Source organism: Heptranchias perlo, chromosome 22 (assembly GCF_035084215.1).
Source record: "Heptranchias perlo isolate sHepPer1 chromosome 22, sHepPer1.hap1, whole genome shotgun sequence".
Lineage (NCBI taxonomy): Eukaryota > Metazoa > Chordata > Chondrichthyes > Hexanchiformes > Hexanchidae > Heptranchias > Heptranchias perlo.
Genome location: NC_090346.1, coordinates 15,429,068 through 15,443,463, shown reverse-complemented (window position 1 = coordinate 15,443,463; position 14,396 = coordinate 15,429,068). Strand labels below are relative to the sequence as shown.

Genomic DNA, 14,396 nt, shown 5'->3' with positions numbered 1-14,396 from the left:
ATCATGAGGGTTTAGATAAAGTAAATAAAGAGAAACTGTCCCCATTGGTGGAAGGGTCGAGAACTGGAGGTCACAGATTTACGGTGATTGGCAAAAGAACCAAAGGTGACATGAGGGAAAACTTTCTAATGCAGTGAGTAGTTATGATCTGGAATGTGCTGTCTGAAAAGGTGGTGGAAGCAGATTTAATCGTGACTTTCAAAAAGGAATTGGATAAATACTTCAAGAGAAAAAATTTGCAGGGCTATCGGGAAAGAGCGAAGGAATGGGACTAACTGGATTGCTCTTACAAAAAGCCGGCACAGGCTCGACGGGCCAAACGGCCTCCTTCTGTGCTGTAACCATTCTATGATTCTATGATTTTTTTAATTATTCGTTCATGGGATGTGGTCGTCGCTGGCGAGGCTGGCATTTATTGCCCATCCCTAATTGCCCTTGAGAAGGTGGTGCTGAGCCGCCTTCTTGAACCGCTGCAGTCTGTGAGGTGAAGGTTCTCCCACAGTGCTGTTAGGAAGGGAGTTCCAGCGACGATGAAGGAACGGCGATATATTTCCAAGTCGAGATGGTGTGACTTGGAGGGGAACGTGCAGGTGGTGTTGTTACCATGTACCTGCTGCTCTTGTCCTTCTAGGTGGTAGAGGTCGCGGAGGTGCTGTCGAAGAAGCCTTGGTGAGTTGCTGCAGTGCATCCTGTGGATGGTACACACTGCAGCCACTGTGTGCCGGTGGTGAAGGGAGTGAATGTTTAGGGTGGTGAATGGGGTGCCAATCAAGCGGACTGCTTTGTCCTGGATGGTGTCGAGCTTCTTGAGTGTTGTTGGAGCTGCACTCATCCAGGCAAGCGGAGAGTATTCCATCACACTCCTGACTCGTGCTTTGTAGATGGTGGAAAGGCTTTGAGAAGTCAGGAGGTGAGTCACTCGCGCAGAATACTCAGCCTCTGACCTGTTCTTGTAGCCACATTATTTATATGGCTGGTCCAGTTAAGTTTCTGGTTAGTGGTGACCCCCAGGATGTTGATGGTGGGGGATTCGGCGATGGTAATGCCGTTGAAAGTCAAGGGGAGGTGGTTAGACTCTCTCTTGTTGGAGATAGTCATTGCCTGGCACTTGTCTGGCGCGAATGTTATGAGCCCAAGCCTGGATGTTGACCAGGTCTTGCTGCATGCAGGCTCAGACTGCTTCATTATTTGAGGGGTTGCGAATGGAACTGAACACTGTGCAATCATCAGCGAACATCCCCATTTCTGACCTATGATGGAGGGAAGGTCATTGATGAAGCAGCTGAAGATGGTTGGGCCTAGGACACTGACATGGAAGATCTGCTAATATTATAGAAATTGTGACCCTGTAATCCTGAGTTTGGGAGGGTGGTACCAAGCCATAAGTTGGGTGGGGAAGGGCAGGACCTAGTTCTGCTTGGTCACTATCCCATCTACTTAAGTTGGATAATTCTGATGGGAAGGGTTGACTGCTTCTTTCTGTTGTGATGTATTCAATGGGGCAGGACTTGTGGGATGACACCCCACCAGAAATCCTACCTTTACTAGAGCCAAAGTAAAAACGTCATCATGAGGGAGGCATACCTACTTTAACAATGTGGTGGTAGGGATCTAATGCTGGTTTTCCTGCGACAATCGATAACTATTAGGAAAGTGGCAGTGGAACATTTCTTAGTACTTTAGCATTTTCAAAATTATAAATGATGAGAACAGAAATAGGAAGAGGGTGCTTTAAACAGTGATGCTGACATTAGTATTTTTCTAATAGCAGTAGCGCCACTAGTGGGAAACTGACGGTAGTGCCACCTTTGGTGCATTCTTATTAGAATGTAATATTGTAATTGAATTTTTCCCCAATTTTCTCCATTCCTCTCCTGAAGCTGCTCACTTATGTTGGGATACAGCTCTGTAGAACCAACAGCCCTCCTGTAATTTGTTCAAGTGATTATTCTCAATGCATGAGCCTAGACGACTTAGATGAAGGCATAGAAAGTCTCATATCTAAGTTTGCCGATGACACAAAGATTGGTGGCATTGTAAGCAGTGTAGATGAAAACATAAAATTACAAAGGGATATTGATAGTTTAGGTGAATGGGCAAAACTGTGGCAAATGGAATTCAATGTGGGCAAATGTGAGGTCATCCACTTTGGATAGAAGTAGAAAAAGGATAGAACAGGGTACTTTCTAAATGGTAAAAAGTTAAAAACAATGGCTGTCCAAAGGGACTTAGGAGTTCAGGTACATAGATCATTGAAGTGTCATGAACAGGTGCAGAAAATAATCAATAAGGCTAATGGAATGCTGGCCTTTATATCTAGAGGACTAGAGTACAAGGGGGCAGAAGTTATACTGCATCTATACAAAACCCTGGTTAGACCGCACCTGGAGTACTGTGAGCAGTTCTGGGCACCGCACCTTCGGAAGGACATATTGGCCTTGGAGGGAGTGCAGCGTAGGTTTACTAGAATGATACCCGGACTTCAAGGGTTAAGTTACGAGGAGCGATTACACAAATTGGGGTTGTATTCTCTAGAGTTTAGAAGGTTAAGGGGTGATCTGATTGAAGTTTATAAATATTAAGGGGAACAGATAGGGTGGATAGAGAGAAACTATTTCCGCCGGTTGGGGATTCTAGGAGTAGGGGGCACAGTTTAAAATTTGGGGCAAACCTTTCAGGAGTGAGATTAGAAAACATTTCTACACACACAGAGTGGTAGAAGTTTGGAATCTCTTCTGCAAATGGCAATTGATGCTCGCTCAATTGCTAAATTTAAATCTGAGATAGATAGCTTTTTGGCAGCCAAAGGTATTAAGGGATTTGGGCTAAAGGCAGGTATATGGAGTTAGATCACAGATCAGCCATGATCTTATCAAATGGCGGAGCAGGCTCGAGGGGCTGAATGGCCTACTCCTGTTCCTATATTCCTATGTTCCCAGACAATGAATGTCAGTAAACTATTCACCATAGTGGTATCACAGCCAAATCTAATCAAACCTCACCCAATGTATATACTTTACAGCAGGAGTCACTGAATAATGGTCAGGTATGGAAATACTGACTGATTCTTTTCTTCTTTCTAGCTCAAGGACTCTAAAGTCAATTGTATTGGCTGAACGCCTGTCCCAGCTAAGATCAACTAGCTCAACACAGACTAGGGAATTGAACTAGGAACCTTCTATATGGCATAGTAATACACTGGGTGATGTCTTTATCCACTAGGCCAATTTTTTAAAATATAAAATCTTACAAAAATGGTAAATTGTAATAATTTGTTCATTGGATGTATCAGTTACATCTTAATTTGCAAACATTTTCATTTAGATACATAGGTGAAATTTCTGTCTTTGTTAATTCTAAAATTAGCAATGGTGAGAATTTCATCTGCACCAGATCCACGAATGGCAGTAATATAATTTCATACAAATATATCCTCCAAGATGTGACAACAGATAGTGAATCAATCTTGTCAAGCACTTTTCATTTAGATTCTGAAGTTCCCTCTTTGTTGATCATTTCAGAAATAGACGGATTTTCCTATCTCCAAGCAGAATTCTAAAGATAGAAAAAAAAATAGATGTATTGGTTTAGCTTTTTCATTCTTTTATTGTTACATTTTAATATTATCACTGTTAAAACAATCAGTTATGCTGCCCTGTTGTCCAAACTGTTTCATGCAGTACTGTTTAAAAAAAATAATTTGAATATTCTGTTACATATTTCTTTATGCAATGTATGTGTGTTTAAAGCTTCTGATCTTTAGAAGTTAAGAGGTTGGATTCTGGCATTGTTGAGATGTGAAACTTTTTATTCCCCTGTCTTTCCATTCTTTTTATAATCAATCTTGTGGATGTTTACCGTAATGGGCTATTTGTATTTTCAAGGAGCTGGGGTGAATATAACATTATAAAAAACAATTTTTTTCAGATATCTTCAGATCATGAAAGTCTTGAAGAAAGCATAAAATATTACATTTGTAGTCATAAATTAAGTTTAATTGAACTAAGCCCCTATGTTACTGCATCTAAGAGTCACTGAGGATGCTAATGTAATCAATGTGTTGATGACAAACCCTGCATGTTGGAGTCCATTTCAAGCATTCTGTTGTTCAGCACATTCTGCATCTCAAAAACTGAGTCTTAGAGGCTAATTCTCTAATCCACATCTCTTTGAATGTAAGGTGCACAAATTAGCAACTTTTACAATGCTAAAGTTATAATATCATTTAATATTATATCATTTATGAATAGCCTAAACAGGGGACTCAGAACTGACCTTCTCCACTTCGTCATCAAACTGAACCGTTTGTTTTTATCGTTACCTTCTGCTTTCTATGGTCAAACCAGGTAGCTAATTTGCCATTAATTCCATGAGCCGTCGTTTTCTTTAAAAGCATCATGTGGATAACTTTATAGATGCTTTTTAAGAGGTGCTTTGAAGAATCAGTATTCCAATCATCTGACCTTTACTTGGGAGAGTCACAATTTAAAGGTTTTTGCACCAGGGCTCAGTAGTGCCACAGTATCAACATACTGTGTTCTAATGTTTTGTAATGTGGAATGGTAGGACATGTATTTGTGCTCAAGATTGTCCACATTTCCGCTGTCACTTTTATTGTCAGTGAGAAAGACCAAGTGGAAGAGTATCGCTTCTTTCAAAGTGCAGGGAGGAACTTTGGTAATCAAGTCATGCTGGCATTTTTTTATTAATTCATTGAATGTGGGCATCACTGGCAAGGCCAGCATTTATTGCCCATCCCTAACTATCCTTGAGAAGGTGATGGTGAGCTGCCTTCTTGAACCGCTGCAGTCTATGTGGTGAAAATACTCCCACGGTGCTGTTAGGTAGGGAGTTCCAGGAGTTTGACCCAGCAACGATGAAGCAATGGTGATATATTTCCAAGTCAGGATGGTGTGTGACTTGTAGGGGAACGTGCAGGTGGTGGTGTTCCCATGCGCCTGCTGGCCTTGTCCTTCTAGGTGTTAGAGGTCGCGGGTTTGGGAGGTGCTGTCGAAGAAGCCTTGGGGAGTTGCTGCAGTGCATCTGTAGAAGGTACACACTGCAACCAAAGTGACTACACTATTGCTGCTCCTAGTGCTTACTTAAGAGTGACAGAGGCCGCCTTCTTAATTGGGAAATAGAGCATCGTTTGAGGAAAACTAAAGGGTGAAAATAAGTTAAAGAATAATTTTTGCAAATAATTTCAAAAGATAGTCAAATTTTGTGACATAATCTTTGCTCTGATGGCCCCTACAATTGAACTCATTTTGAATTGTGGACTTAGCACTTTGTGTGCAGAGTAACTTGAATAGGTTGCAATATTGTAGTTGGAAGGGTAGCCAGAGATTCTGCTAATTGGAAATTTACCAGTGTGGGATATATCTGCCCTCCCCAAACATCCTATCCCATTCTTGTTCAAATATTAGCCAACAGAAAGCATTCTTTTTTTCCTTTGTGTGTATGTTTGCACGCAGTACATAAGTTATTGGTGATACTGCCTTATTCTCTTCTCGTGTTAAGTAAGATGGACTTAATAAATTGTGATACCTGATTAAAATTCCTGCTATCACTGCTCCAATCATTGGTCCCACCCAGTAGACCCAATGATACTCCCAGTAGTTGGCCACTACTGCTGGTCCAAAAGCTCGGGCTGGATTCATACATGCCCCAGACAAACCACCACTGAAAATGACAAACAATAAGGGCCATATTATTTTCCTGTTGCACATTTCTTATTCTCAATCGCTGTAACAGTAACCTAGGTCTCAGTTTCATATTAGTAGACAAACCATTGCTGAAAATGACAAACAATAAGGGTCAAATTATTTGCTGTGTTACATATCTTATCTTCAATCATTGTAAGAGTAATCCTGGTCTCAATTTTATATTAGCACAAATGCACTACATCCAAAGATTAGTTTGATAGAATGCACCATTTACATTTATTGGTTACTGCAACTTAACATATTTGTAAAATATTACTAATGAATGATTCATATTCAGAGTAATTCCCCATCTGAAATTACTAATTGCAAAATTTCTAACTTCTGACCAGTAATTAAAATGACTAAAATCTTTAAAATTGAGAGTTTTCGTTTTTTTTCCATCACTCTCAATGGGTGGTTCCCTGGCGAACTCATGAATTAAACCTTATAATTTGCCCATTATCTATTCAGCTGCTGATGTTATCCAGTGAAACAGCTCAATGAAGAAAAGGAAAGCAGTACACATTTGGAAATGGCATTAGTTTTTAAACCTGCAGAGTAGATGCAATATATATTTTCCTCTGATAGGTGGATCGGAGATAAGGAATTACATTATTGCTATTTCAAAATTCCCAGAGTCATTTTAATATTAACACGTTAATGTTTTCACACTGGCAGTCTATTCTGTAATTTATTTTTTTATATACACACCAGTGACCCCTGTGCTTTAATCTGGTGTTCTGGGCTGTAATTGGCTGAAACCTGGGGGAATCACCACCAGAAGTGGGTCGACCACTATTTTCCTGCATCGAGGTCAATTAAGAATGCAGAACAGAGTCTTAGCAGTATCTCTACTCTTCAGTAGGAGTCCGCCCTACAGGGGAGGGAACTGTCATGGTGTTGAAATGGGCAGGGTCAATTTCAAAAGGGGCAGAAGCACCCTATATGTGTCGGCTCAAAATTTTTCATTGGCTCTAAATTACCTCAGGAGCACAAATTGGCAATTTGAGGGTTTAGGAGAGGGAGAGGTGGCCACAGCGCTTATTTCGCAGCCGAAAAACTCAGCCAGCCCCCAGGAAATAATAGTATTAATTATGGCTCCCAGCATTTAATGAAGGATTCATTAACTATTAAATCAGACAGTTTTTTAAAATCCAATTGCCACATCTGATTTTTTGTAATAACCTTTATCAAACTGATCTGACCAGAATTTATAAATTGTGATATCATGACTTTGGCCTTCAGCTGGCAATTAAACATTTAAAATTCAGGCTTAAATTTAGTAAGGATAGTGTGTTGGGTGGTTTGTTAGGTCATTCCAAAGTGAATAATGCACAAGAATGCATTATCAATTCCTTAATAAATGCTGCTGGTATTCTGATCTCTGAAAATGTTTGTCATTTGGAAGTATCACCTTTTGGTAGGAGGGGCAGACGTGACTTTTGAACAGGTAACACTTCAACATTTTTGAATAATTTGCAATTTTACAGTGCCAACCATCTTGGAAATGCAGCTTTGGAGGCTCAGAAATAAATAAGCAACAACACTACCTACCTTGGTGGCCAAGCTTAGAGAATTAAATAAAATGAATAAGTAAATTTAATCATGACAGAAAAGTATGAGAGATGGGAGTGATGGAAATAGGTGGAAGCAATTAAGTGTTACTTGAGAGGAAGTGCATGCATATGCAAAACTTTAATATAGTATTTGCAGATCTCCCATGGCATTGCTCATGGTGAGTTGGAGGATATGTTGTCTTATAACAATAGAGATGTTGCCAACAATGCCTTGCGGAAACTGTGACAAGGAAAGTGTTAAAGGAAGTAAGTGTAACACTTAGAGGAAAGGTGCACTGTATGCAAGAGTTTTAACCTATTTTAGTGGATCTCCTGTGGTGTTGCTTGTAGTAACTTATGGATACTTTCCTGGGGTCTAGAAATAATGGAGTTAGTCCCGTGATCAGAGAACACTGAGACAAGGGTCTGGGAACTGGAGGAAAGTCTTGGGGAGGTGAGGTATGGGGTTGCTATCTCAGATGGAGCGGTGCTTTGGTGCAGTAGGCAGGTCCTGGGATCTGGGATGACTGGAAGAAGATCTTGGGGTCTAGAAGCAATGGGGGCAGACCTGTGATCAGAGAATACTGGGAGAATGGGCTGGGAACAGGAGAAACGTCGTGGGAGGGAGATTCTGGGGTCCAGGGGAACTGGTGACAGGGGCACATGAGCATTGGGAGGGGCAAGGTCTGGAATTCTTGAGGGAGAGGAGGCCACGTACTGATTGGGGGAGGACTGACGTGTAACGTGGTAATGGGGTTGGGGGGGGGACATGATGGTTGGAAAGAGGCTTAGGGTAGTTTGAGAAATCTTTAGCTGATTTCCTTGCTTCTGATTTATTCATACCCTATCTCTTCAGTTCTGATTTGCTGCTATTTTACTTTAAGCTAATTAACAAAGTGTGACGGATATGTGTGATGAGAAAAGTGTTACAGGAAGTGTGAAGTACGCACAAAAATGTTAATGTATCACTAGTGGATCATCTGTTGTGTTGCACATGGTAAGTTGGAGAATATGACCTTTCTGACTTGCCTTTGTGTTGCCTGCTGTTTCTCTTTCCCTAGCATTTTGAGTGATTTGTGGAGAAAAGAATAATACAGCAGCTCATAGTGGTGTTACAGGGAGCCATGACAGGCGAGACATAAGATTAATATTGGAAATTCAATTAAAGCACACTTCCTGGCATTACAGGGAAATGTAATGGGCAAGTATGAACATTTTAATATGGGAATTCACATGGGAAATTTTTACAAAGCAGTTTTCAATGAACTGTGTTACTCCAGCAAGAATTTTAATATATAGATATAGATAGATAAATGTAGATAGATACAGATAGAGGGACAGGTATATATGAGCACATGGGCATGCTTACCTAGCCAAGATATTTATTGTAACAGTGAACCCAATGCAGAATGGTGCCAAAGGAGTTGTGCTTTTCTGATTAATAGCGCCCATGCAGACTGTTAGTACAAGGAAGGTTGTTGTGATTATCTCACAGATAATAGCTCTTACAACATGTTCATCTTTTTGAATAGTAGTGAATGCTGCTCCAGTTGCATTGAAAAAGTTTCCATCTTGTGTAACAACCTTAAAAACAAAAAACTTATTTTTAACAATCTTCTTCAATGGTTATGATACAGTTAAGCTTTTTGTGTCTTGTTAAAAGTACTTTGTGTGGAGTTAGTCCTGTTCTAAACATTTTTTGAGCCTTGTAATAGTTGATAGTTACACAACCGTAAATGAGTGAAAACGCTGTGACATTTAAATATTCCAAGTACTCCCCTTTTCATTGGATTGGAAATGTTTTGGGCAAAGAGGAGAAGACCATTGGTTCATATAGCCTACCCTTCCAAACCTCCCATCTGCTTCCTTACCTGATTCTAATAGCCCTGTATCCCCGTCCCTAACAGGAATTCATCCATTATTTTTTAAACCTTGCTTTGGTTTTCTGGTCCACCACCCCTGCTGGTAATTTGCTTCCTGTGAAAAACATCAGAGGTGTTGTAACAAGATGTTATTAACATAGGTGAATAAACTTATCAAAAGATAGGCTAAAATGCATGAATGATATTACAACAGGCAACATAATCCCAATAGCACTTTCCTGTTTCATATTGTTATAAATTCTTATGAATATTTAATGTATTTCTATCTAAAATTTATGTTCAGTATTTATCCCAGTCACATGGATGGCTGAAGAACCCCTTGAATTCCATCTTCCTTTTGTGCTAATGATTTGAAATACTTCTTGTACCCAAACTATGTACCTGTACCCTCCAGGAAGTCTGCCCTTTCATTACCTATTCTTTCTCTCAGCATTAATTAAAAGGCTATTGAAAGTTATGAGAGATAAAGTGGTTATAAAGTCTGTGACTTTTGAGATCAGTTTGATGGGTGAAAATGTTTCTCTCTGGTCCTGTAGAACGGGGAAACATCCAGGCATTGGGATTGTATGTATTTGTAAATGTTTTTTTAATTTCCTGAGGCAGCATAAGTGGGCAACGCTCCCCGCTTTCCTCTTTGACCTCCTGCTGCTCCACACTGCTGTGGGCGGGACTTCTTATAATTTAAACTATTGTGAAAAATTCTACCCTTCAATCCCTCCGAACACCAGCAGGTAGGAGCCAGGAGTGGATCTGGGAGGGGAAGAGAGTGACTGTGGAAACAGAGTGTGGGAGGGGAATGAAAGGTAACAAAATGAACTGAGGGGGAGGGGTGTATAGGGCCAGAATGAACTGAGAGGAGTGGGTTGAAAGATACCAGTGTACAGTGAAGGAGGGTTGGGGAGCAGAAAGTGCCAGCTTGAACTGAGGGGTGGAGGCGAGTGAAAGGTGACAATATGAATGGAAAGGGGAGAGGGGTTTGAGATGCCAGCCTGAACTGGTGGGGTCGGTGAAAGGTGACAGCATGAATTAAGGGGACAGGGATGGAAGGTGCCAGTTGTGCTAGCACGAAGTTGGGGAGGACTGAGGAGAATGGGTGTGAAAAGTACCAGCATGAATTGAGGGAGGACATGGAACGTGTCTTCGTGAACTATGGGGAATGAGTGCCAGCGTGAACTGAGCGGAGGGAAAGAAAAGTGTCATCTTGAACATTTGTAAACTGTTTGTGCATTGCTCTAGCATTATCTAAACTGTCCACCCCTTTCTCGTAACTATCTAGGCCACTCACTGTAACAAAAGCTTTAGTCCCTATGATTAGAAAAGTTTCATATTATTCATCCCATTTGTAATATTTTTAAGACTCCATTTCTCCTAAATTGAACAAAAGCTCTTGTCTCTTCCCCGCCCATTGCTCTGGATTATAATTCTCGTTAAGGTATTCTTCAAAATTAGTTAGAACTTGAATCAGTGGTTTATCTTGTTTAATAGGTATTGTCTGTTAGCTGGATTATAACTACAAGGGTGGTTTTCTAATTGAGTAGGTGTTACTTTATCTTGTAATTCTTCTAATTGTCTTACTGTAGAAATTGCACTTCACTTAACCAACCTTTGTGAGTGCTGCTCCAATCATTCCACCACATAGCTGTGCAGTCCAATAGGGGATAAGTAGAATAATATTAAGTCCACCAATTAAATATGCTCCTAAGGATACTGCTGGATTAAAATGTCCACCACTGAAAAAAATGGGAAGATGTCATTGTCAATCTAATCATTTGAAAAATTACAAAACCAATGAGATGCCTGTACATGATACCCAAATAATAACTCCAGTTATCTTCCATTTAACTTCCTAACCTAATTAAAACTCTAAATGCATAGTTGTGGAGGTGCAGGGGCTTTTGTTGCTGTGCTGGTGCCTGGTACAGAAGCAGTGGTTGTAAGAGTGCTTTCACCTGTGGCATGATGCGATTGTGCTCTGCAGTATACTTGGTCTGGGTTAATTAAAACACAAGAACATAAGAAAAGTCAGCGTTGAGAAAAGACTGGCCTGTTGAAGCTCATCCCTCTAGTACTGTAACTCTCCCATCGTGGTATATAACAGTATTTTGAACAGCCCTAATGTTTTTCCATCTACCACTGGCAGATTTCTTCATACATTCTATTTGTTGCATAATTATGCCTTATACTTTTTCAACTAATGTATAATACTTCACTTTTATCACTGTTAAATTTTATCTGCCATATACAAGGGGCAGTGGCAGCATGGATACGAAGTTGGCTAAGTGACAGAAAACAGAGAATAGTGGTGAACGGTTGTTTTTCAGACTGGTGGAAGGTATATAATGGTGTTCCCCAGGGGTCGGCACTAGGACCACTGCTTTTTTTGATATATATTAATGACTTGGACTTGGGTGTACAGGGCACAATTTCAAAATTTGTAGATGACACAAAATTTAGAAGTGTAGTAAACAGAGAGGAAGATAGTAATAGACTTCAAGAGGCCATGGACAGGCTGGTGGAATGGGCGGACACATGGCAGATGAAATTTAACGCAGAGAAGTGCGAAGTGACACATTTTGGCAGGAAGAATTAGGATAGGCAATATAAACTAAATGGTACAATTCTAAAGGGCGTGTAGGAACAGAGAGACCCGGGGTATATGTGCACAAATGTTTGAAGGTGGCAGGACAGGTTGAGAAAGCTGTTAAAAAAGCAGACAGGATCCTGGGCTTTATAAATAGAGGCATAGAGTACAAAAGAAAGGAAGTTATGTTGAATCTTTATAAAATACTGGTTCAGCCACAGCTGGAGTATTGTGTCCAATTCTGGACACCGCACTTTAGGAAGGATGTGAAGGCCTTAGAGTGGGTGCAGAAAAGATTTACTAGAATGGTTCCAGGGATGAGGGACTTCGGTTACGTGGATAGACTGGAGAAGCTGGGGTTGTTCTTCTTAGAGCAGAGAAGGTTAAGAGGAGATTTGTTAGAAGTATTCAAAATCATGAAGGGTTTAGATAAAGTAAATAAAGAGAAAGTGTCCCCATTGGAAGGGTCGAGAACCAGAGAACACAGATTTAAGATGATTTGGCAAAAGAACCAAAGACGACACAAGGAAAAACTTTTTTACACAGCGAGTGGTTATGATCTGGGATGCACTGCCTGAAGGTGTGGTGGAAGCAGATTCAATAATGGCTTTCAAAAAGGAATTGGATAAATACTTGAAGGGAAAAAATTTGCAGGGCTACGGGGATACATTGGGGGAATGGGCCTAACTGGATTGCTCGATGGGCTGAATGGCCTCCTTCTGTGCTATAACCATTCTATGATTCTATATGGCTGCCCATTTCCATAACTGATCTAAATCCTTCTGCAAACCTTTAGCTGTATCCTTTGTTTCTACTGCTCTCATTTTAGTTTCTTCAGTAAATTTGAAAAGCTTACAATTATTTTCAAGTCACTTTGTAGATTATCAACCACAAGGATGGGCAGGATTACTATCAAAGCAATGATCCTTGCACAGTCTGCTCAACATGTCCTCCTCTCACAACACTCTTTGTTTCCTATTTTTTTCTTAGCCAATCCATGTTCTTCCCTGTATTCATGTGGCTTTGAGTTTAATTAGAAGTCCTTCATATGGAACTTTGTCAAAACTTTCTAAAAATATTAATTATATCATTTTGCCATTGGAATAAGAATTGCTCTGGTCAGTATGTGTAGCAACAAAATGGTTTGTGTAGCATTCTTTTGTTGGGTATTTTTGGAAAAATTCATAACACCTACTTTAGGAACATGTTTGTAATTTCACTAGAAATACGAAACAGAGGAATATCGTCAACACAATTATACCGCTACAGGCAGATGAACTCTTACTCCATTATGTTAAAATTAAGTTTATTTGAATATTTGGGAGAGGGATCCTAGGGAGCATAAGCAGCGCCTTGTAATAGTTAGGACTTCACTTGTTCACCAATACTAGGTAGTTTTCCCTGATTGAATGATCCTTTGCCACAGGAACTGTCTGTCCCCTTTACCTGTGCCGATCTGTAAAATAAGAGAAACTTCCACCACAAAAAAATACACACATTGGGTAGCATCCAAAAAAAACCTCAACAAGATCCTGCTACTTATTCGGAAGTTTACGAACTAAGCGCAGCAATAATTAACGGATTGCAAATGGAAGACTAAACCAGTAACTTAATGAAAAATAATAATGGGAAATGTGCGGTGCCACTATGATTGTCTGACCAAAGATGATAACATTTATAAAATCACATCCGAAACCTCTACAATGCATGAAACCGAAGAAGTAAATGGCCATTGTGTGTGTGTGGTGGTGGGTGGGGGGGTTGATGCGCCCCTTAATTTCCTTTCGGTGCAACACGTACCGACATTTGAATTCAGTCCTATCGCAGGAAGCAAATTGAATTTTAACACAGTTTTGCAATAATGTGTTTCGTTAATCTTTAAACTGTTTTCCTATATTAAAATCGCTGTATAAATGTAAATTGTTTTAAGATTGAAAATACTATTTCTATATAAATGAATCGTTTATGTGCCCGATTTCTTAACCAAATATTATTGAATTCGAATCAGTACATGCACTATTTCCTTTGGTGGTGGTGGGGGTGGATTAGTAATCAAAACTATAAACTCACCTAATATTCCCGAGGATGGCAATGATGAGCCCCAGCGCCAAACCGTGCGCCAAGGCGGGTTGGAGTCGTCCCGTTCCCTCTACGTTTTCTACCACCGATAAACAGCCGATGAAGATAAAGAGAGCTGACCCCAGCAGCTCGGCCACGCAAGGCTGGACGTACCGCTCGTACAGCGTGCATTTAGAAAGCATTTCAGAGGGTCGTATATCTGGGTCGTCCGCCCCTTCCTTCACTGACATGCTGCTGAAACCCACTTTGGTCGAGACCTGTTCGTCCTCCGACATTGTGAAAAGAACTGTTCAGATCGAGCAATCGGCTATTCGAGTTTCGTGCCAGTAATAAACTATGCCCCTTCGAAATTAATCTCTCCTTGCAATAAGCATTCCCCCAAAGTAACAGCGACACTTAAAAGCGGAATATAGTCAGAGCACGACACAGTTATTAAAGCCTCAGTTATCCTGTGTGTTTATTGATTTCAGTCGATCACATGTAAAATCAATTGCAAAACTATTTTTCAAAATGTGTTTTCATTTCTACCCATCCCTCCCCCTCCCTATTTTCATATCACATTTATGGTGTTTCTATCATATTTTCTTTCCAA

General features: G+C 40.3%; 1 protein-coding gene across 1 annotated transcript; it reads right to left on the bottom strand.

Annotated features, from left to right (window-relative positions):
* Positions 1-3,512: 3,512 nt before the first annotated feature.
* On the bottom strand, positions 3,513-14,079 carry aqp8a.1 (aquaporin 8a, tandem duplicate 1). Its single transcript, XM_068003750.1, has 5 exons — positions 13,796-14,079; positions 10,748-10,874; positions 8,631-8,845; positions 5,548-5,682; positions 3,513-3,555 (listed from the first exon to the last, which is right to left on the bottom strand). Exons 1-5 carry the CDS (start codon positions 14,077-14,079, stop codon positions 3,513-3,515), a joined length of 804 nt encoding a protein of 267 aa, XP_067859851.1.
* Positions 14,080-14,396: the final 317 nt, after the last annotated feature.

Bases quoted from the DNA above. Each gene is read 5' to 3' on its own strand.
- aqp8a.1 (XM_068003750.1), bottom strand. From the start codon at position 14,079: ATGTCGGAGGACGAACAGGTCTCGACCAAAGTGGGTTTCAGCAGCATG. The intron at 5,683-8,630 runs GTAAGCATGCCC...TGTCATTTTCAG, and splicing joins ACAATAAATATCTTGGCTAG to TGGTGGTTTGTCTGGGGCAT. The intron at 3,556-5,547 runs GTATCACAATTT...TTCTATCTTTAG, and splicing joins ATAGCAGGAATTTTAATCAG to AATTCTGCTTGGAGATAGGA.